This window comes from Branchiostoma belcheri, unplaced genomic scaffold (genome assembly GCF_001625305.1).
Source record: "Branchiostoma belcheri isolate BF01 breed outbred unplaced genomic scaffold, Haploidv18h27 scaffold8, whole genome shotgun sequence".
Lineage (NCBI taxonomy): Eukaryota > Metazoa > Chordata > Leptocardii > Amphioxiformes > Branchiostomatidae > Branchiostoma > Branchiostoma belcheri.
The window spans coordinates 687,210-710,984 of record NW_017804464.1 but is presented as its reverse complement, the minus strand read 5'-3'; the positions used below and the strand labels follow the sequence as shown (position 1 = coordinate 710,984).

Genomic DNA, 23,775 nt, shown 5'->3' with positions numbered 1-23,775 from the left:
CAGTTTGTAAACATACTCATGTCATGCACATAGTATTACGTAAATCGGTAGAGACAGACATAACAAACACAATCTATATAGATCCCTACCTCTTAGAGAAAATACCTCTTGAATCATACATTGAAACTATACAATGCATCTCTACCATCTGTACTGATGTAAAGGCTCTGGATAAATTGGCCATGGGAACCTAGTCTACAAATTTTAAAGGAACATTTACAAGCTACTTACTATGCATGATATCTCACACGGAGAAATACTTTGCAAATCTTATACTGCTAAGTTGACAAATTTGACTATATGCATATACACGTCAAAGCTGGTATTGTGTTTGTTACTTTACATTAAGGCAAAATGATGTAATTTACTTGCTCAGAAACATGATCAGAGGAATGGATGCCACGATACTGACGATGTACAAGACAAGACACAGCCTGTCCAGGACCTTAGCTAACAGCGTGTAGTCGGACTCCTCCTCGTCCTTCACCGCCTTGATCAGCTCGCCCACCTCGTTCTTTACCGCTTTCACACTGGAGATCAGCTCACGGATGCCTGGGGAGCTAGTGGTCACCAAAATTGCGTGAGGGGATGACAGTTGCCGGATCTTCCCCGGGTCATTGCCGGGTCTTTCCCCTTCAAACGCCATGTCATCGTCTCGGAACGCGGCGTTGGTGAGCTCTATGGCGGTAGGGTTGGTCGGGTCAGTCTCACCGTCGCCAGTGCTCTGCTCCTTTGTTAGGTCTCCCAGCAGTAGCATCCTTATATACAGCAAATGAAAGAAAGAAAACTGCTAATCACTTGGTTAAGATGACAGACGGTCATTGAATAGTCGGTTCTTGTTGAAGTAGATGTGAATAAAGAACAATCAGTCATTAACTTTTCTGGTTATTCACATGCTTTCCACATGCATGCACAGCTTTTGTTTTCATAGAAAATCTATACTATGTCATGTGACCTCATTTCATTAATAGTGAGTACGTACTTACTACAACTACGAAGCAGTCAGAATTATATGTCTAACGTGTGCAGTACAGTTTTCACGTGTATGTCATATATACTATAATCGTTCTATATGACGAGAAACATAGAAAAATCTATTAGCACTAACTTTGACAAGTAGCAGAGGAAAAACTTCTTCGCTGAGGGAGGAAGGCTCCCGTCCTTGCCATGGATAATGATGACTGCGATGGTGAAGAATAGGAAGATTCCCATCAGGCCCATCCACACGATGATCAGCGTAGCTGTAAGGTACATCATGTGTCCCATTCAAATAACTAATATACACTATATGTAGAAATTACACACACATAATTGCGCATTTTATATTAAAAAGTATCACAGTTCAACAGGGAAACAGTATATCAAATACTAATGTAAAATGATTAAATATCGTCTATTTACATAGGGTTGTTTCAAGACTGGAAAAATAAGTTTGCAAAAATCGTTACAACAACGCTTGGTCATATAGCCATCTTCACTCACCAAAAAATGGCAAAGCCCCCTTGACAGGAAGAACATCCGTAACGAACACGAGAGAGACGACCATGGAGAGTTGAATGGTCACTCCAAACGAGATCCGGTCTCCCTTGTCCATCGGCATGATGAAGGTGATGGTCATCAGTACCACCAGGATGATGCAGGGTCCCACAGTCGTGGCGAGGTGGAACAGCGGGATCCGCGAGAGCTGCAGGGCAAAGCAGGCTTCCCTGTCGTTCTTAGTGAAGATCATATCACTCCGGTACCATTCTCCCTCCGTTTTCGGGACGGAGAATTTGCCACAATTGTTGTCTTCGTATGCTGCTGCTCCAGAGCTTTCAGGTTGACACTCTAAGTTAAAAGTAGATTGGCTTATACATGTATTTGATGTGACCGGGCCAATGTGTACCCCAAAACAATAGACATACAATCCGGTGTAAAATGATTAATGTGCTGTACTTAGGCATGGAGCAAGCCAACGTTTTCCATCGCACAAGCACATGACAACACTGGGCCCTCTACCATGGAAAATAAACGTAGAGCGTTTTCTTCACTTAATTCTTTTCGCTTTAAGTGGTATGATTTGACGGTGCTAAGTAAAATAACTGTAGTGCTGGCAGAAACAAACGTGCTAATAAACTGCCATTTACTAGATTTTAAATCAAAGACTTACGGACGGTTCCTATGTGTACAACGAAGCAGATGTGACACAGCATAGTGTCTGCAGGAAAGAAGAAAGGATCGGCGTCGCAGACGGTGGTGGTCAGGGTTTCCACGTTCCATTCTACTCGTCCATCGCTGCTGACATTTACCGGCACGTTATTTTGTAGGCCATGGTAGCCGGTATCAGCACTGTAAAGTAGCGAGCAAATTAATGCAGTTGGTCCCTAATTTGATCCCTCTGTCCTTGTTAAAATGTCTGTACTAGATTGTCAATCAGACCCAAGTCATTTTTTTTGCATTTTTGAAATGTAGCTAGTAAAATCAACCATTTCCCAAAGCATGCTAATATATGTGAGGCAAAATGTAATGTCCCTAGCTGCCTATTTCGAATCGTAGGCTAGTTCTAACTATTTATTGGCAAAAAAATGGGCTCGTCAACTACATGTAATTTCCTTTAGGAGGCATCAAGTATGGAATAATATTAAAAAAAGAAATGGCAAAAAATTGCAATATCAGACTTATTACCTCATCCAGAATATTTTTTTTTGTTTTCCCTCCCTGAACTGCATCATGTAGCCAGTTATATGATAAAATATGAAGAAATATAAAATGTATACATTTTATGCATTACAAAGTTCTTGGATGAACCTACTTCCTCTTTAGAGTAAATTCCGGAGTCCAAATCTTACTTCCGGGAACGCTGAACGTCTCGATACCATCGTAGTATTTTGCGACCCATTTCAACCGAATGTCACTCCATGTCTGGGAAAAATAAAAAAAAACATGTTGTGCAAAACGTCAATGGTGTTGCAATAGAAAGTGTTAAAACAATTAATGCAGCAATGATGTCAATGCATACATACCTCCTTCTGTGTCAATGAAGTATGTATAATAATTTGTGTCAACTTACAAATTTGATAGACACCGAAGCGACAAGTTGCTCCTTCTTTTCGTCCTAAAATAAAAAGACAGCACGTGTTAAATGTCATTGTCGATCAATACATGTTTTTTAATATATCAGAAACAACACAAAGACCCACAATGAGCGTTTCCAAGATAGTGTACTTACCATGTCCACAATCTGTTCCACAAATCCACCGAATTCGATGACTGTCTTAGGACTTAGACTTTCCCTATAGATCCCCAGTAGGTCATCTTGTAGCCTATACTCGTAGTTTACTGGTCAATGGTAAAAGACAAAAAAGACGTAAAAATATAAATACATGATGACGTGTGTGATTGCAAAGAATTACAAGATAAACACAAATACTAAATGAAAATACAATTACGTCGATGAAGTAAAACGTTACGCAAATAAAAACAGTTACTTCACTCAAGCAACTGGATTATGATTTTGGAAAAAATTTTTGTACGAAATACAATTACCTGAACAAATGGGTTTGTCGTATTCCCAGACGCCGCCGTCTCCTCCCTCAATACACCTCACTTCTCTTGGCGCACCGGATTCCAGCGTGTAGCCGTCATTGCACATGTATGCCACCTTGTCTCCAACGAAGTAGAACCGCCGGTCGCTTGGAATTCTCTTCCCGTAATTTGGAGGACCTCTATCCCAGCATCCAGCAGCGGCTAGGTGTAGGGGAAAAGATAAAAATGCATGACTCAGATATATTAATTACAAAATTATAATCTGTCTGCATATTGACATGCACTGCTATTTCGTAGCATATGTTTGTCATTGTAATTTTCATACGTTATCATTATTTCATACTTAAAGCGTTGGAAATAGCAAAAAAAGAAGTCGTCTCTTTTTTTTTTGTTTCTTACCGCCCATAAATAGCTACAAGAGACCTACAATACAAAACAAGAATCCCTTTTCTGTCAGCAACATCGTATTTTGCCTCACAGATGTCGGGATACTCTGGGATAGGATTGATTCAACTTACAACATTAACAGAATGACCAGTTTTGCCTGAAATTACCTTGGATGCCTTGTGCACTAAGCATTGTTGCCTTAAAACTTTTTATCACAAAATATTGAATGGTGAAGTTTTGAAATCAATATGTAAAAGATATGCATGTTGTTTTTTATATTTATTTTTAGTTTGAGCATGAATGTTATACTATAGACTATTTCATAAAATGATAAATTACTGCACGGGATGACGTCACATTCCTCTTGGCTACCGTCCTCAGTCAAACAAAATGGCCGCTGAAGACCCGTTGGGTTACGGCAGTAGTTGTTCACCAGGTTAGCCCAGGGGTACTCTGTGGTGTAGTAACCAGACTGCGCAGTGGACCACTTCACACAATTCGACCCGGAAGTAGTTGTACTTAGTGTACCACGGTAGTTTATACCGATGCCATGGTAGCATACTAAAGAAGAGGAAAGAATGTAGCTCAAAAACTAAGAACTGTAGAGGTGTCAGAAGTGAAATGATGCATTCTGAACATATTCTGTGTAAATCTAAAAGCTGAAACCAGATTCATGAATTTAAGAATTAAAATTAAAACTATGATTGTCACGACCAGCAGTAGCTATAGTACTTACGTGGGACACAGTCAGCACACGAAATCAGAGTACAGAACAGATAGCAAGACACATTGTATAGACATACATGTAGGCCCGACAAATCACAAGACAATAAATTCGATCTAAAAAGCAGCATAGTAAATAAAGCCTAACCATCAGTCCATTTCAATAGTCTGGTATTGTTATTACATGGCGTTTATTTGTAATAGTCAGAATCACTTAATTTAACCCTAAACAGTACACCTGGGGTCCGCGCGGACACCAGCACTATATATTCTGTAATATCTTTTTTGTTTCTAAAGATTTTTCTCTGAAATTTTAGGTAATTGTCACCCACAAAGTTGTCTCTCAATACAGTGCAGAAAACTCCGTTTCTACCATTTATAAAAAAAATTATATCTGATTTTCTTTTGGGGTCCGCGCGGACCCCAGCTGGCTTTCGATCATAATGGATACACTGGCGTTCTTATACATTGCCTTATTTCCGTTTTTATATGTTTTTATGCACTCATCGTATGTCTACCAAGTTTTCAGAGAATGGTGTAGTAATAGAATTAGATTTTAATAACTTTGGTGTAATTATGATGTCATGTGACGTCAGAGCTAATAATATAGTCCGCCATATTGGATTTTGACCAATGACGTCATCAAATTAGCATATTCTATGCATATTAAATGATTTAACTTATATTTAATTATGTAAAATGTTATTAATGCTGGAAAAGAAGTGTAATTTAATATAAAACTCAGAAAATTTGTATGTTTAAACCAAAATTACTTCTATTTTCAAAAAAACTGCCTGCTAGAAACCCGTTGCCATGGCAACACAAAAAAACATCAACTTACTAGTATTAAACTAATATGAACTTTTTTCCAGAGACATTTTAGGAAAGGTCTTCAAATTTGATACTTCTAGCGCAAGCCGTTTAGCCGCTATCTGAGATCAAAGTTGGGCCTCAAAAGCCCCTTCAGTCTGATATGGGTTTAAAAATCGGGTATTTCTTCTTGTCTTCTTTTCTTCACCAAAAAATAGAAAAGGTTCAAAATGTATGGTTTTTGTATGTAATGTGGACACAGAGGTTCCCGCATCAGTTTGCAAAACAATTGAGCTGGTAGCATGTTGTTAATTTCTAAAAATTAGCAAAAAACTGTTCTTGGGTCCGCGCGGACCCCAGGTGTACAGATTAATCAGTCCGGGAAGGTGTACTGTTGAGGGTTAAAAGCGCCCATGCTTACCCTCGTTGCCCCTCGTAGCTGGTTCAGGGTTCCAGCAAGTCGGACGAGTCGGGAACGAATCACACGGGGGCAGCAGAGCCTTTATTCCGTCATCAGCCTTGTCCAGCACCTCCTCACACCACGAACGGCACGGCGACAGTTGTCTAGATCTTTTAAAAACAAACAACAATGTTATTAAGGACATAAGTAATATATTAAAGATCTAATAAGTTGTTGAATGATAAACTGTATAAAAGTTAAATTCTTTAATCGGCTAATGTAATTTAATGTACATTTCATCATCAATATGGCTGTATGAGATATTACATTTTTCGTGACAAGATATTGACTTTTTGACTATTCAACTGTGGACACTGTGATATAAAGATGATAAGGTAAAACTATGAAAAACACCTACTGTAAGTACTTTTCGGAGACCCTGCATCGTGGGAAAATGACCGTAGATATGAATTCCATCATCTCCGGATGTTGGTCCTCAGGAATGGCGCGCGAACCGTTGAGTAATTCCATAACAGAGGAATTTCGAATCTGGCTGACCGTCTCCTGATCCAGTAAATTTGGTAAAACTGTAAGTCTTCCGCCGAGTTGAAAAACGTCAGGGATTTGAAAGCAATCTGAAGATGAAAGTACACATTTATAGTTCGTTGATGGAAAACATAAACTAGTCAATTTATACATGTGAGTAATGCAGTTGTTCTGTTTGTATAAAACTTATTTAAAGCCTTGAGGCTTTCTTATTTCACACATTCACCACAACAATGGTCGATAGATGTAGGATAGAAGATAATAAACAGGTTAATCATTACATAAAGGCAGTTACTAAATGGGGCTTTTTAAAATGTTGGCTTTAGTACGGCTTACCTCTACATGTATGCCGCGCTGCAACAATCTGTTCCTTCGTCAACGCGTAGTTGTAGAGCTGTAGACAAGCGACTTTGCCTGCGAATATCCGACTGTCCCCGTCTCTTTTAGCCACCCGGATAGAGTACTGACTTGCTACCTCCACAACTCCAACTTGTATTTGACTGACTGGATCACCGTTGTACCAAAGGGATGCCACTCCCGTGTTGCTATCGTACGTTCCGCCCACGTAATTCCAATCGTTCTGTTGCAGCACGTCCACGTAGAAATTACTTGTAGACTCCACATCCCTTCCTGCAATCCTGCAACACAGTTGCGATTCAAAAAGTGCTTCATTCTGCAACTATAAGCATCATAAAAACCTAATCAATTCATACCTTCGTCCTGAGGATTCGTGATAGTTAATCTCTAGGCGCGAAATTTCCTATATGGTAGGAGAGCTTGGATTGACGACAAACACGAAAGTGCCGCTGCAGAACGGTTAAAATGTCCATTATTGCGCGAATGCCCACTATCAAACTGACCTTCATATTACCTACTCCAACCTACCTACCTAACATCACGAAGACACGTGCACGACATATCGAGTTATAAGGCTACACATTTCCCAACGAAATGGCCCAGGAAAGTTCTGAAGCGCAAACTCACCACATGGACAATGTTCTAGGGGACGTCTGCCACAGACCCACCGCCCTTCCAGCATTGCCCGGGACGAAGTCAAAAATTGGTCCAGCCTCGCCAGTAGGAAATACATGAGCCAGTATGGTGAAGGAGAAGCGGACATCCAAGTTGCCATTGTTGGGAATGTCGATGTAGGAAGACGCATTCCCTGAAAACAGGTAAGCGTCGTCGACAAGGCCATGCGGACCGAAAGCTAGCTGGGCTCCTGACGCTACCGCGTCATTTCCGTTTCCTGTGATGTCTGAAGTACCGTATCGCAAGTTTAACGGCCACAAGCCTACCGGGTCAGGACCTGGTAATACACGTGTAGATGCAATCAGTATTTTCTTCAGAAACATGATAATACCTTTATTGCACAATTATTGGTACAGAGTATATGGTATGGTAGATATTACTACAATTTCATAAGGCTAACCTACCTAATACAAGAGTCTGTGGCTAGTATGGAGCGGGAATGAGCTTTTACATACAATCATTGGAGGAATTTCTAAATTCTAGACAACCTTTAATATCTATTCCTGTGTATACAATGCAGGGGTTGTCACATGTCATTATGTACTTAAACTTGCTATTCAAGTCCATTGAGATAAATCCTGGTATAGAAGCTGATAGTCTATTGTATAGTGAATTACGTATATAAACATATTTAGGACACACAAAAGGTGATATATCTGGACATGTGGACAAAATGGACAAACCGTCGGGTCGATAGAATTTTTTTTAAATCTCACACGCACCATAGACCTCCACCTCGCACAGTGTCAAAGTAACCCTTCCCTCCACCAGCTGTATGGAGACATAACGGCCGGATATCGGCGGGTCACAGTACACCAGTATGGTCTGTCCGTTCGTCGGAGTGTCCGTGTACGTCTCTCCACACTGGCTGTTCTGCAGGAAGTTTTCATTCTCACCGACTCGCACCATTAGGTTTTGCAGCCGTTCTCCTGTGAATGTAAATTTAAAGGAAACGATTATGAATTAGAGTAAATTGCTGTTAACAATGTACAGCTAATTACTTTGATTTGTAAAGTAAAGAAGACATCATTTTCTTGTCACATTTGTAGACTTGAAAGATAACATTTGTAAAGGACATGCACATTGTTTACATCTACATCTACAGCTATGTTTATTCTTACTCAAACACATTCAATGTATATGGTGACCAGCCTCTTCAATTCTGTCCCGCAATTTGCAATATAATGTAACCCAACACAGCAGGGCATCTATCACAGCACCAGTTACCATGGTGATAGACGTTTGGCCCAGATCATTGACCTTGCGTGTTTGGAGAAGAATAAGAAGAAACAGACAGGCAAAACAATATGCTTTCCTTCTGCTTAAGGTCAACATAATAAAGAATTTTACATCACTTTTCCTCACAGATAGCAACCAGGGCATAGGTGATTCCGCTTAGTGCCTATTCTTGCATTTTATTAAAAAAATCATTTTGGACTAAATGTTACTTAGTGAAATAACTTACCACAACAGTCACCCCTGTTGAGTACCCTGACCTGGCTGACCGTGTAGGACCCTCCCAGGTCCACCTTCCACCACGGAGGATAATCACCTTTCTGCGTGTGCGTGCAGTTTACCACATTTGTAATAAAAATTCCATCCACTGCATGGTCCGGTCCCAAGGGCCCATAAGGACCATGAACATAGGTGGAGCTCTGCGTTGCTGTTTTACCAAAGGCCAGATTACTTCTTCAGGAGATTTGATGGGCCCAACTAGAGTAGAAGAAAACGAATTTTAATTTGTTCATCACAAGATCTAGCCCACACATTTTTGCAGTAATTTTACACTAAAAGCAATGCTCTCAGCTTAAAACACTGGGAGACAAGGAAAACCTTACCTCCGTTGAATGGCGTGGGCGTAGCAGTGGGAGTCACTATGAATTAAAAAAATAAGAATGCATAAGGTAGAAATTGAATAAAGAAAATCTCGAGGGTGTCTCTTGCAGCATGTTCAATTAAAGCCCTTTTAACTTAAGTTCCGGGTTCACATACATCTATCAAAATAGTCAAAAAAGTGTTCTTTAATGTGTACATCATCATAGTCTGTATATCATCATCATCATACATTTTACACTTCATGTATAATATCACCCTCAAACTACATGTAAATGAATGAAATATTTCACGAATAGGAAATTTATGTACGAAACATGTGATAACAACTTACCAAAAAGGGAGCAATCTCCTGGGTGTAACTGGACATCATCGATGGCGATGCCTCCTGTGGGGCCGTGGCCACAGACTCCTTCAAACACAATCTGGAAAAAAAACATACCGAGCAACCATATGAAATTATTTGCAACAATTTCTCCCTTTTCACTCAACACAGCTCCTGGCCTATCTAATATAATTAACAAATCAGAACCCTTCAGACATAACAACATTGAGTTCTGTACCTGCATGGTTTGACTTCGTTGTGGGATCGGAACGTAACCTTTCAGCCATTGGTTGTTCTGGGCATTCGACTTGCTCCACATGGTCCCGTCCAGGATGTTGCCTTCTCTATCCCTACCGTACACGTTCAGCGTACCAACACCGTCCCCGTACATGTGGTAGTAGAACCGGAGGCAGCTGGTGGCATTGTCGGGCAGGGGACTGCTGATGAGCCGAGCGATGTCACCCGGCTGCCTCGGTGAAGATGTCTCAATGTACATGTACGTTCCTGAAATGACCATAGTGATGATGATATGACAGCGTCTATCTACTTAAAACTGACACCGATTGAAAAAAAAATGTGAAAACCTTTATTTTTTCATCGAATTGTATTCTCGATCAAACCTAGTAGTAGCTTTTATCCTTGAAACTTTGAGACTTGTGCATCGTGTGCATTAGTCGTATGTCCTACATTGTACGAAAACCTTAAACACGCCTTGAAATATAGTCGTCCTGAACTTCTCTTTTTATAAAATATAGTCGTCCTGAACTTCTCTTTTTATAAAATATAGTCGTCCTGAACTTCTCTTTTTATATTTCAAACTGCCCCAATAATTCAGTTTTAACCGACACTGTAATGAAAAGCGCCTTGCATGCTTCTCATGAATATAAAATGTAAAAAAAAGCAAAAAAAAACATACCAACAGTTGTTTCAGCGCCATTGTCAGTGGAGTGCTCTATGATGGTAGCACCGGTTGTTCCGTGAGCATGTTTCCAGTCAAAGTCGTCAGTCTCGTCTTGTGTGAAACCGCAGATGTCAGGAAGGTCAAAGTAGCAAGTATGGGACCAATCTGGAAAAACATCATATACGGCATTGATGTAGTGCTTTCTCGGTACAGTAGTCTAGACAACAACTATTTGCATCAAATTCTGAAAACTCAGACCATTTCCCATTCGTATGCATTCCACTATAAATGTATAAGTGTGCATCAGTTATACATATTTGTCATCGAATAGCAATATAGGCGCCAGTCATTTTTTGCCGTGAAAAAATTCAAGTATCGGAAAATTCTAATTATCGGAAAGATGTTAATCGCAAAAATTTGACTATCGGAAAAGGTAATACAATATATCCTTTTTTAACTCAATTAAATTCCGTCATTAACTCGTTAAAACATATTTGTATGGCATCTGTGACACAAAAATAATTCAAAACTCCCTCACCAATAACAGGACACGCCCCGTTTGTGACAATGATGTCATCCACTGCGATGTCACCTTCATGGCCAGTACCTATTTTTCCCTCCAGAGCAATCTGAAGTAAGGTAAAACAGTCAGAGGTTTGTCGGGTGGTAAAATATACACGTTCGTAAACATAACACGAACATACATGCATCGAAGGCACTAAGCGTTTCCATCTCTCATCCCTGACTGATATAATTGTCCCTCAAATAGATATATATATATAGATTTTTTATCATTATATAGCGTTACATATGTCGTGATTATTACTAGTCAATTACAACCTTGACTAACCGGAAGGGGCCCATTCTACAAGGTACTCTAATAATGTTGTCATATGTGTATGTGCAACTTCAGATTGCCTTTGGTCTGTGTGTGAAAAAAAAAACAAGTATTAAACTGACCTGGTACTGAGTAGCTGAACCAGTCACAGCCACGTAAGCCAGACGCCATGCGTCCCCCTGAGCTCCCTGTCTCGTCCAGACAGGTGGAGAGAAGACGTGATTGGCGTACAGCTTCACGTTCAGGACACCGACATGTGCGCCGTACATGTGGTACCAGAACCGCAGACACTTGCCCTGATTGGCCGGGACATCTGTGCTCAGAAGCACTGCGCTGTCGTTAGTGACCCGAGGTGAGGAGGCTTCAATGTACATGTACCAGCCTTGGTCTGGGAAACATAGAAACTCGTCATTTCTGCAAATGCCGCTAGATGTATCACGTCTAGAAATAACTATAGCTAATAATATAATGGCTGATTGATTAATGATATTTTCACAGAATAAAAACTGTTCTTTCTTAGAAAGTACTTTTCTATCGGCATAAACGTCATGCATATGTTTACACAGCGGCAGTATACCTTGCAAACCTTGTTATACTGCAAAACATATGCATATAGGCAGCTAGAAAATGTACCAAATTTTGGCACATATACATTATATATATATTGTACCTGTTCCCATGGTATGGTCTACTGTTGGGCCTGTGTGCATAGAATCAGTCGGTCCCTGTCGTCTGGTCCAGTCAAACTCATCGTCCACAAACTGTGTCCAGTTGCAGAGGTTGGACTCGAAGAAACAATCAAACGGCGATTGCTCTAAAAAAACCGCAAAGAATGTTACATTTCTTTCGCTCCTGATATGAACTATAAAATTTCTTCTACACGTGCCGAAAACCTACAAGTGGTTACCAACCTTTTTATGCGCTTCTGGCCTATTACATATCAACTGATGATGATAACGTAAGCAAATTGCACTTGTTAATTAATTGATTCAGTAAACAATTTTTCACACAGGAGGTTTTGGGGCTTTGATGTTTGTACTATTCGTAACATTCCATGTCCGTTGTTTTTTTATCAGAAGTCTAAAGGTTGGCCCGATTATTTGTTTTATAGTATAAGTTTTCATCATAATTAAAGTTCTGTGTTGGATACATACCGACAGCTACGGAGATCATGGTCGTTGGTGATGGTGTAGTCAATGTTGCAAAAGAAACATCTGCAATGGCAGAACAGAAAGTAGAATGGCTGAAATTACGCGATGTACTTCTCTCCTTTTCCCATTAAATATATCATTGATAGAAATTTACCTTGACCGAGCAGGTATTCTTTAAACGAGCTTTATGAAACGAAAGTTCTTCTGACCACAAATATCTAGAAACACATAGACAGTCAGGCTGCTTAGAACATAGAGGAAAACTGTGCATTATAAAGTCCTTACCTGTGTAGGTTAATGCAAAACCTTTCTCCGTGGTACTGAAATCGGATGTAAACCTTAGGAACATCCGGTTTGATGTGCTGTTGATTGGGCCAACTGACAGTTCACCAGTTAACCTAGAATTTAGAGAAAACACAAATCGTTACGGTGGCCATTGTCTCCTCGTATGTTTTTTTTCGTCATCTAGAAAATATATCATTAAGATATTAGCTTTTTTAAATTCTAATTCTGAAGGGAGAAAGTTAGAAAGCTATCACTCGTCGCTCTGTTGAAATTCATGACATAGAAAATTGAGTATTCTTACCTTTGGATGAATCTCCAATCACTAGTACCGTCTCCATCGTACACGTAGAAGAAGTCGTAGCGTTCCTCAAGGTGGAAACGGTCGAAGGTGAGACGAATGGTGCTTCCTTCCGGTGCAATCAACCACCACTCGCAACGCCAGCCATTGCCGTAGTTGTTTGGATAGTTTGGTGACGTCAGGGTGCCCCTAGGCGGACACGTCAACGTACCCCCACATACTGTAACAAAGATATGGCCCCAGCAAGTAAATTGTATGGAAAAAAAAACAAGGTGGGCAAGGTGGGTAAACAATAAACAAACAAACAATAAACAAACAATAAAATAAAAAAGGATTACTTCTTTTCCAAAGTTTGAGCTCGTAAGCCTTGTTAACACGAATTGCGGCGACAAAAGTTGATATCACAACCTTATTGTTCTATTCAACAGTATTATCTGTCCTTGTAGATGTGTATATACCTCAATTAACTAGAAAAATTGCAGAAACGCGGAAAAATTGTCGTTGAATCAAACAAAACCTTAATGCGCGCTCTGATGTCATCCATAAATGACTTGCTTGGTGGCGTTAGCTCTTGTCAAAGGTTACAGTCTGAATCAGACCTTACCACATACTGGTACGTCACAGTTCTCCCATCTCTTGGAGGGGTCCGTAGTGTAGCACCACACTCTGCTTCCGTCCTCCGGGTTCCGGCAGTAGTTCTGCTCCAGTCCGGCGGCAGGATAATTAGCGGCTGTGTAGGGGTGATTATGGGGCGTCTGACTGTCCCAGCGCTGACACGTCCTACCTGATTCTGTCACAGAGACTGTTCCTCGGTAGGGTACTCCACCTCCCGTCTGACAATCAGCTAGAGATTTAATACGAAAATTTGCGTTAATAAACGTTGCTTTTAAAAAAGAACTTTATAACACGACAACTGTGCATGCTACAATGTATGGCAAAAGTATTTAGCATACAGTGTATTGAGCATACCTTCTGGTACAGAAAAAAATCAACATCCTAATAACTAAATAGAACAACAAGGACTAGCGTAAGTCTTTGTTAAGCATTCTTTTATATATTACCTATTTTTGTACTGTGACTGTTATTGCATTTAAAGATCTACTTCAAAATGCCAAATTTTCGCTTTAATTTGGCATGAATGTTTTTGTCCTTTAATTTTAATTTCACGAAAAGTAAAGAGCTTGAAGAGACCAATCTCCGTTAGTCTTGTAGCTATAAGGACATCCTTCCATATCCAATATACATTTAGTTTGCTTCTGAGTTAGTCCTTGGAAGAAACGGTCGTTAGACTTAAGGATGTCCCCTGAATATGTGACCCTTTTGCTCAATTCACTTCACATGTTATATGATATGCCGCGTTTCGTTACGAATGTTGCTTTTCTAGTTTTATATGTTTTATGATAGTGCCACCAAGTCATTAATTATTCATGTGCATTCAACCATTACCACAAATGCTATCATCATCATTTATCTGATACATACCAGAAAGAGCAAACGAAATAACAAATGAGAGAAATGAGTGCATGTTTTGAATGGTGGCCCTTACATGTAATAATGCTTGTGCTTCTTAATAATAATGCTTGTGCTTCTTAATAATCATACATGTACCATTTTCCATATCAAACAATACCAGTACCACTTGATGTTCATAGCCTTTTGCCATATATGTACATTTGGTATCCAACCGTTTTTCGACCTGTTTGGGTGTGATTAATAGTAGGTGATATTTGCAAAACAATTGTAATATGTTGGATGGTGTTGGTCGAGAGGTTCGGACATTGTTGGCTGGTATTCAACCGGAAGTCAGTAAAACACCAACCAACCATTCGGAAGTCAGCAGTGCTTGTGGTGTGATCTGGGGTCATCAAACTTGACTCTAATTTAACTCAAATTCGTGTCGAGTCGTATAGCAATTTTGGTCAGAGTGTTCCCAAACGTCCGCTGAACCTGGTTAAAGTCGAGGGGGGGGGGAGGTCGTGAATTGTGTGACCGTAGCTTATAATAAAATAGAAGTGGACCACACCTAAATAAAGGGTGGAGTCACACATAAGGCAACACTAAATCAGTCTTATGGGTGCCGTCGTTCAAAAAACGTGCCCACGGAAGTAAATATGCCTAAATTTAAAAAAGATTGCATTCCATAAAATTGATTGCATAATAGTTTATTGCAGTAGTTTATTTACTTTATTGCATAGTAGACACATTTACATGTATACTTTTTTTAGACAAAGTATAAAACACTTTCTAACTGACATGGAAATGGTATGTACAGACATATATGTAATTACACGTGGTGTATTATGTCTGTTGTGAAAAGCTCTACTAAAGGTTTTTGGCTTGCACCAGCTTAATAACAATCCCATAACAGATAGGACTGTTAATGTAAATGTTACAAAAATGATTTAGAATCATTAAAAACTCTTAATAACTACAATAGAAAATCCCCGCACAAACTATAGAGAGGGCAGTGTAAGAAGATGACTCTTGTCCCCTTGCGATCACATAAAGTCATTTTCATATTCAAAATTAGTTTTTACACTTTTGTCACTGGGTAATCGGCACAGAAGTAAAATTTTCTTACCTGCCGTTTGAGTCACCAGCAAGAGAAAAGAACACACGGCTGTACGTATACTGACTAACATTGTCAGTCCCCTAATGTCATTGCTGTAAACCAGAACTGCTGTAGAGCTGAGCCAGTCACAGCATTCACGACAGCGCTCTCTTTCTAACTGTGACGACGACCGTGCCAAGCCCACGCTTATATATTACTCAGTATGTGTCATGGAAAAATACCATGTGAACCAGTGATGGAAAAATAAAGTAATAAAGATACTCACGTACGCAAGGGTGTTACTACAATGTGTCATCTGTAATTACACGTACATGTATTGAGACCCAGTGAACCGAAAACTGGAGCTCTTATGCGTTGATATGTCTTTGGCTGTGAAAAACCCCATGGACCTATTATTTCTGCTAAACTTTATCTATGAAATGATATCAACTGTTAGCAAACAACAGTGGTTAAATATCTGATATTACGACCAACATGCTTGTATAACGTTTGTACTTATTTCATCAACCAACCGGAGTTTGGTAAAGACTAGCTCTTAATGAGAGACAACAAGAAAATTGATGCACTATTGGCATCATGACGATAAAAGTCAATGACCTCGCCCAGTCTATAGACAGAAATGTGTGCTGTTTTGAGTGCATGTATCGCTTCATGATCACTGGATATATCGACTTCTAACGGCCACATCACTGGCCATCCTGGCAAACATGACACGAAATAAGTACAAACTACATAAGACTGGACAGTAAGGTTTGAACCACTCACATCGGGATGAAACCCTTCTCTTTTTGGAAAGTCAGGTGGAATCGTGCTTAAGGTGTGACTCTCCTCAAACATGGGACCTCCGGCTTTACGTGTCCCATGTAAGAGGACGTCCCTAATCGAAGCTAGGTAATCATTTTCACATGTGTCGAATAAGGAAGTAGGATTTACGTTCCTTTCCAAGGATGAAACAGTGAGACGTGCCCGGGATTCGAACCCAGAACCTTTAACCCTAGCCACACTATTAAGACCACTTTGCCCCCTGTTTGATGTCAGCTTTAGCACGACACAACCACGTCAGGGTCACAGCGATTTGATGAGCAGCATACCTCTGTACTATGGCTTGTCGTCATGGTACTAAGAATTAAGGCCCTGTCAAACATAGGCGAATTTGGTCCCCCGAACACTGCCAAACTCCGTACAACCATGGTTAGGAGTACAGTAGGTCGGGAGCAAAGTCGGGGGTGTTCGGCAAAATTGGAAACATTCGGCAGTGGACGGGAGGTTCGGCCATGGTTGGCTGGTTGTTGGCTGGTAATCAGACATATTTCGTGGCGTCAAAACTCAAATATAACTCAAACGTGATTCAATTCGTACAGAAAGATACGTGTGTCCTAAATCTTGTCAGCTCCCAAACATCAGCCAACCTTGGTCGGCTGGTGGTCGGGGGGAGGTTGTGAATGTGTGACAGGGGCTTTAATTAGTGCCGTGTAGTAATAGCAGTAGCCGAGTCCATAAAGGGGACAATAGTCTTAAATGGCATCCAAACATCGCACTTGTTACCATAGTAATGTTTATCCAATGAGCCGTCTAATCTAGGCTCCGCCCATAACTTTCATCAATTGCACAAAAGGCCGAGCTCTTTACGGCAGATGACTAACTTAATAGCCACACATTGTATATTAGATAATTACTGTATTTTTGTTCCACATATCAGACTTTTTGGTGCGTATGTTAGGTATGCAACATACAGGTTATACTGATTGTAAAATATCAAAGTACAAAGTGCATTTCTTGTTGAATGAAACTGTTCCATGTGAACTAAGACACGTAATTAACGATAAGTACTCCGACGTTATCAACTCGAGTTAATGTTTTACTTTAACTGAAAGTATGACCCCGTGGGCCATTATGAAGCTTTCTATAAAAAGTGCTTTGACTCGACCGCCTTTCGATGACGTCTTCATTCAAACTTTGTTTTCATCCAATCAGGGACCACTTTTGCCAATTATTTCGCAATTTCGAAAGTTTGACATCACCGAAACATTCCATTGCTAGGAGCGGCTGGGCGAGGCCGTTCCTATATAAGAGTGCGCCGGGTGTGGCCCCTCACTTTGTAGTCCGAAACCTGGAGGACTTCTACGTGGACTTCTACATCTCAAAATGGCATTTCTGAAGACAAGCCTCGGGAGACTTCTTGTCCACATGGCCATCTTGTTGTTCACTACGGCATTAGGTAAGCCCTTGTGCGTTTGTAAGTTCCTTTGGTAGTTCTCGAATATTGCGTATACGTATAGGATGGGGATAAACGCACTCAGGGGTATGTGCGAATTGCTCACTTGTTGTAGCTATAGCTATAATAATTTTAACTAAATGCCTAGACCCCTGATTTATATTTAGGCCCACTTTAGACTGGGAAACGTTAAGCCATTTCGGATTCAGAAAACATGTCTGGAGGGTTGACCGTTACCGGTCTATAAAGGAAGAAACGGTATTGTAACGGTTCCATAAACCGACCCCGAAACCACCCCACCCTGGTTTTACAACCCTTCAGCGGAGGGACCGAAACGCTTCATGGTGCGTCTAGGATGTGAAACCGAGCATCTTGGAACGGTATACCGTTCCCAGTCTATAGTCGGCTTTAGAGTAAGGCCACTAAGATGTTGATACCTGCCCACCTACCTATGTTGATACAATGGTAGTTTAATCTTTAACCTTAGGATGAGGGATTTATGAAGAACTGTTTTATTTCCCCTTTAATCGAAGGGTCTACGGTAACACCTGCGCCTATGTCTATGACAGCAGCGTCAGTGCCCGTGTGGACAACCCCTGAGTCAGCTAATACATCGGCGCCACACCTTGTTACGTCATCAGAGCCAGAAACAAAGTCAACAGGACAGCCCAACATGGTTTCTGAGAACGCTACAGCTTCGACACCAGAGTTCGGCACAACTTGGGAGAACGCTACATCGGAGCCCAACACAACTTTTGAAAACGTTACAACCTCAACAGAAGAGTTCAACGCAACTTTTGAGAACGTTACAACAGTAACATCGGAGTCCAACACGATTTTTGAGAACGCTACAACCCCAACCACAGATTTCAACACAACTTTTGAGAACGCTACAACCTCAACAGCAGTGTTCAACACAACATTCGAGAACGTTACAACCTCAGCAGGACAATATAATGCCACTGTTACATCGACAGAACAGGCAGCTTTTACCGCAACCGTACAACCAACAACATCATCTGTTACAGCTGTACCTCCGATACAACAACCAACTACGACCTCTGCACCAGCTGTGACCCCGACAGAACTGCCAACTACAGCCTCTGGGATAGTTATAACATCAACAGTACAGCCAAGTACAACTTCTGCACCTGCTGTATCTCCGACAGAGCAGACAAATACAACATCTGTACAAGCTACTACATCCACAGAACAGTCAAGTACAACCTCTATTTTAGGTATGACATCAACAAAACAGCCAACTTCAACTTATGTGTCATCTGCAACTTCCACAGAACAGCCAACTACAAATTCTGTGTCAGCCACAGCTTCTGTTCCAGCTACAACCTCCACACAACTGCCATTCACAGCCTATGCATCGTCTGTAGCCTCCACAGAACTGTCAACTACAGCCTCCGAAACTGGTATACCGTCGACAGAACAGCCAACTACAGCCACTGAGACAGCTATACCGTCAACAGAACAGCCAACTACGACCTTCGAGACAACTATACCATCGACAGAACAGCCAACTACAAACCATGAGACAGATATACCGTCTACAGAACAGCCAAGTACAACCTCTGAGACAGCTATACCTTCAACAGAACAGCCAAGTACAACCTTTGAGACAGCTATGCCGTCAACAGAACAGCCAACTACAACAACTGAGACAGCTATACCTTCAACAGAACAGCCAAGTACAACCTTTGAGACAATTATGCCGTTGACAGAACAGCCACTTACGACCTTTGAGACAGCTATGCCATCGACAGAACAGCCAACTACAACCACTGAGACAGCTATGCCATCGACAGAACAGCCAACTACAACCACTGAGACAGCTATGCCATCGACAGAACAGCCAACTACAACCACTGAGACAGCTATGCCATCGACAGAACAGCCAACTACAACCACTGAGACAGCTATGCCATCGACAGAACAGCCAACTACAACCACTGAGACAGCTATGCCATCGACAGAACAGCCAACTACAACCACTGAGACAGCTATGCCATCGACAGAACAGCCAACTACAACCACTGAGACAGCTATGCCATCGACAGAACAGCCAACTACAACCACTGAGACAGCTGTGCCATCGACAGAACAGTCAACTACAACAACTGAGACAGCTATACCATCGACAGAACAGCCAACTACAACCACTGAGACAACTATGCCATCGACAGAACAGCCAACTACAACCACTGAGACAGCTGTGCCATCGACAGAACAGCCAACTACAACCACTGAGACAGATATGCCATCGACAGAACAGCCAACTACAACCTTTGAGACAGTTATGGCGTCGACAGAACAGCCAACTACAACCACTGAGACAGCTGTGCCATCGACAGAACAGCCAACTACAACCACTGCGGCAGCTGTGCCATCGACAGAACAGCCAACCACTGAGACAGCTATGTCATCGACAGAACAGGCAACTACAACCTCTGAGACAACTATACCATCGACAGAACAGCCAACTACAACCTTTGATACAACTATACCATCGACAGAACAGGCAACTACAATTACCTTTGAGACAGTTATACCGACAGAAGAGCCACCTACAAACCCTGACACAGTTACACCGTCAACAGAACAGCCAAGTACAACCTCTGGTACAGCTAAAACGTCAACAGAACACCAAACTACAACATCTGAGACAGATTCACCGTCGACAGAACAACAAACTACAGCGTCTGTACTGTCGACAGAAGAGCCATCTACAACCACCGTGACAGCTATTCCATCGACAGAACAGCCAACTACGACCTCCGATACAACTATATCGTCAACGGAACAGCCAAGTACAACCTCTGACATAGCTACAACCTCCTCAGAACAGCCAACTACAAGTACAACCCGTGACAATGTGACAGCTGTACCGTCCACGGCACAACCAGCTACACCGGAAGTGACGACATCAGGAAATTACGTAGTGTTGTATGCAGCCATTGGAGGATCTGTAGGAGCTCTTGCTCTCATCTTTGCGATCTTGGCCGTTTGTATCTGCTGCAGACGTCACAGGTGAGCATTTTGTCGTTTAGGCCCGTGTCACTCATTCAGAACCTTCCCCAAAACACCAGCCGACCAAGGGTGGGGGCAGTGTGGCCATATTTATGCGAAACCCACCTTTCGATTCGAATCTAATTTGAGTTAGATTTGAGTCAAATTTGAGGGGAGTTCGGCCAGTGTTACTGAGTTCATATTCGGGAATTTATGACAGGGGCTTACTTCAACCAGTGGCATTCCATCCTCCACAGTATGACCTCGAGACTTTGTCATGTACTTAGATCTAGATTTACCCTGCTTAATATTGCTAAGAAACAGGCGTCTATGGCGGTAACTGTGTAACAAACAGGCTTACACTATTGAACCTACATCATCCGTCACCCTCACAACAAAACACACAGTCATTAGTCTTTTTTACAATCCGAACTTCATTACAGGGAATGGCAGGTATGGTGGTGTATCCTGCTGACCTTCCACGCAACCTCTTAACAGTGTTTGCTAAAGGCCTGTCTGGGTGCGGTTCAGAGTCCTGTATGACCGCAAACGACCATAGAGATCGGCGGTAATGAACAATTATAACAGCTCGTTCTTTATTACATTGTGACAGGAGAGGGAAAAGTACCCTTCAGCACGAGAATGTCGGGCTGAACGAAGTGGAGAAGGCAAACAAGGACACTTTGGACCTGTACAACCCTGCGTACAGAAGGTAACGTATCAATTAGACTATTCTAACTATTTGTTTTAGTCTATTGCGTTCTTTACTGCAACATTTAATGATAAAACATGGTGATTGCACCTTATTTGCATGCCGCCCCCAACACATAGAAAATAGTATTACATAAAACATATAAACAAGCAAAAAAAATGTACATTATTAATTAGATAATAAGCAATGGCTTGGAATGGAAACCTTTGCTTAAATACCGATAGGATTGTTATGAATATAAATGTTACAAAAAGCGTTTAGAATCAGTATCGTGGTCAGGATAGACGATAAATGTATTCTTCATTGTACGAAACAATACGTATCAGCATGATAGCTTCTCCCACCCATCATAAAACATGTTTAACGTTAATTTTTTTTCTTCACAGTTGAGCACGGTTCTGGACACAACAGATGACCAGTGGAAGATAATTTCCTTTCATATTTTTATGTATATACTTTAGATATATGTTTTACCTAAGTAAAGTAGACACTATTTGTACATGTACTTCATTGAGTTATATCTGTATTAATTAGAATATGATCTGCAGTATATTAATGTACGTAGCTTTTATATAAGAGAAATGTTGTCGTGGTAATTGTAATTATCGTAATTGTCATTTGAGAGTTCTTTATGTATTTGTATTTCACAGTACGTTAACTTTTCTACATATTGAAAAATATAATATATCAAGAGAATATTGATTATATTGCTAGTATCGATATCATATGTGGTTGCTTACAACAATGTATTATAGTGGAAAGTTGATTACTTTACACCCTTGGAAACACTGTCAAGTCGTCTTCAAGGCAGACTTATTCATTCTCATTTTCCTTGAACGTTAGTGTCTAAAATGACTGCTCTCTTAACCACAGAACTTCCATTTTCAATGGCCCATCCAAGATGCCGTCCCTAACCGAAGCTAGATACTCATGGCATTTTCACTAATGAGGAAATAGGTGTAAAGCGTATTTCTAAGGGTACACCATTGAGACATGCACAGCTGATCCCACATGTACAGGCATGACATCCTATTCAAGAATCTCTATGCCCTGAACGACCTTCCCCTCAGAAGGTGACAAAAGTTTGCAAAAGTTGACCCACTTAAAAAAGCACCCTGACACTAAGACGTTTATGAAGGTGTTTTTACGTTCTGAGGAAATATATACACTTGTCTTAAATGCAGAAAAGATGAATAAATAAATATCGAAGATGTTCAGTGAACCTTTGACATCCCATCTCTCTGAATTAGTTAGAGAAAGATCTGAATATACGTAAGTGAAAATGTCTAATTTTAGACACCATTCAAACGCTGAATAGGCGTAGCTATCGTGTGACTAATTACAAAGCAAACTGCACAAGCAAATACAGCGAGTACAATCACATCAAAAGGAACACTGCAAATATTGACTAGGTTGAAGTGGGGTGAAACACCCAACAGTGTTACATCTGTACGTGAAAGGCTAGAGTAAATAAAATGTTTGTACATCTATCCATTCATGCATTCATTTCCGAATTCCAAGCTTACCTGCGCAAGGACACCACCCAGAATTATGTACGGTTAAAAAGAGGGTTGTGTGTGTGTGTGTGTGTGTGTGTGTGTGTGTGTGTGTGTGTGTGTGTGTGTGTGCGTGCTGCGTTTAACGATAGGACTCATCAAACTTGTGACAAATGTAATTGAGAATGAAAGACCTAATTTGCATAATTCATACGAAAATGCTATAATTACGTGATAGTTACTACCGAGAATTTCATAGGGCACTTGGAAATTAAGTAAAGGTGAACATCATTCAACTCATTCAGAATTCGTTTGCATAATTAATGGTACGCTATTGGATATGGCCTTCTTTGTTGACATAAGACTGCCATTATTATAGCATATTTCATGATATGATTCAGGCAAATGATTTTTTGCATTATCAATGAGAAACATAATTCGTTAGTCGGAAGGTATGCACAACTTGGCGAAGGTAGGAGATCGTGGAACCCTGCCGATCACCAGCCAACTACAGGCGACCTTCACTTTGCCCCGACCTACTCCCAACCATAGTTGCGGGGCGTTCGGCTAGTGTTCGGGAGACCAAATTCGTGAATATGTGACGAGGGCTTTAGATAACGTCATCATACTGAACTGGTACCACCTAAGTGAGCTAATGAGATTACTCCACTCCACCAATCAAGTGGCTACTAGGGCCTACTGACGTCA

The 23,775-nt window shown here is 40.9% G+C and overlaps 3 protein-coding genes across 3 annotated transcripts; 1 reads left to right on the top strand and 2 right to left on the bottom strand.

The window, feature by feature from the left end:
- Positions 1-129: 129 nt before the first annotated feature.
- On the bottom strand, positions 130-6,325 carry LOC109486006 (neuronal acetylcholine receptor subunit alpha-3-like). The gene is made up of 10 exons (XM_019789701.1): positions 6,264-6,325; positions 5,867-6,015; positions 4,252-4,473; positions 3,526-3,726; positions 3,209-3,318; positions 2,792-2,901; positions 2,150-2,328; positions 1,483-1,800; positions 1,109-1,241; positions 130-758 (listed from the first exon to the last, which is right to left on the bottom strand). Exons 1-10 carry the CDS (start codon positions 6,323-6,325, stop codon positions 365-367), a joined length of 1,878 nt encoding a protein of 625 aa, XP_019645260.1. The 3' UTR covers positions 130-364.
- Positions 6,326-6,713: 388 nt separating this feature from the next.
- Positions 6,714-18,516, bottom strand: LOC109486004. The gene is made up of 16 exons (XM_019789700.1): positions 18,390-18,516; positions 13,659-13,898; positions 13,058-13,274; positions 12,757-12,869; positions 12,475-12,534; positions 11,991-12,134; positions 11,443-11,708; positions 11,021-11,111; positions 10,498-10,647; positions 9,820-10,085; positions 9,591-9,681; positions 9,262-9,297; positions 8,889-9,086; positions 8,146-8,352; positions 7,376-7,700; positions 6,714-7,029 (listed from the first exon to the last, which is right to left on the bottom strand). Exons 1-16 carry the CDS (start codon positions 18,514-18,516, stop codon positions 6,714-6,716), a joined length of 2,847 nt encoding a protein of 948 aa, XP_019645259.1.
- On the top strand, positions 18,515-22,080 carry LOC109486003 (mucin-5AC-like). Its single transcript, XM_019789699.1, has 4 exons — positions 18,515-18,977; positions 19,212-20,880; positions 21,473-21,571; positions 21,958-22,080. The coding sequence occupies exons 1-4, from the start codon at positions 18,515-18,517 to the stop codon at positions 21,959-21,961; spliced, it is 2,235 nt and encodes a 744-aa protein (XP_019645258.1). The 3' UTR covers positions 21,962-22,080.
- Positions 22,081-23,775: the final 1,695 nt, after the last annotated feature.

What these genes read in the sequence shown, in the direction of transcription:
- LOC109486003 (XM_019789699.1), top strand. Translation starts at nt 18,515, where the DNA reads ATGGTTTCTGAGAACGCTACAGCTTCGACACCAGAGTTCGGCACAACT. An exon ending in AACATCAACAGTACAGCCAA is followed by an intron (nt 18,978 to 19,211) that starts GTACAACTTCTG and finishes TGCCATTCACAG; the next exon opens with CCTATGCATCGTCTGTAGCC. An exon ending in ATCTGCTGCAGACGTCACAG is followed by an intron (nt 20,881 to 21,472) that starts GTGAGCATTTTG and finishes ACATTGTGACAG; the next exon opens with GAGAGGGAAAAGTACCCTTC.
- LOC109486006 (XM_019789701.1), bottom strand. Translation starts at nt 6,325, where the DNA reads ATGATGGAATTCATATCTACGGTCATTTTCCCACGATGCAGGGTCTCC. An exon ending in TGGAACAGATTGTGGACATG is followed by an intron (nt 2,902 to 3,208) that starts GTAAGTACACTA and finishes TATTTTTCCCAG; the next exon opens with ACATGGAGTGACATTCGGTT. An exon ending in TGTACACATAGGAACCGTCC is followed by an intron (nt 1,801 to 2,149) that starts GTAAGTCTTTGA and finishes GCTCTGGAGCAG; the next exon opens with CAGCATACGAAGACAACAAT.
- LOC109486004 (XM_019789700.1), bottom strand. Translation starts at nt 18,516, where the DNA reads ATGTTGGGCTGTCCTGTTGACTTTGTTTCTGGCTCTGATGACGTAACA. An exon ending in AACGAAGTCAAACCATGCAG is followed by an intron (nt 9,682 to 9,819) that starts GTACAGAACTCA and finishes TTTTTTTTCCAG; the next exon opens with ATTGTGTTTGAAGGAGTCTG. An exon ending in AGGAGATTGCTCCCTTTTTG is followed by an intron (nt 9,298 to 9,590) that starts GTAAGTTGTTAT and finishes TTTAATTCATAG; the next exon opens with TGACTCCCACTGCTACGCCC.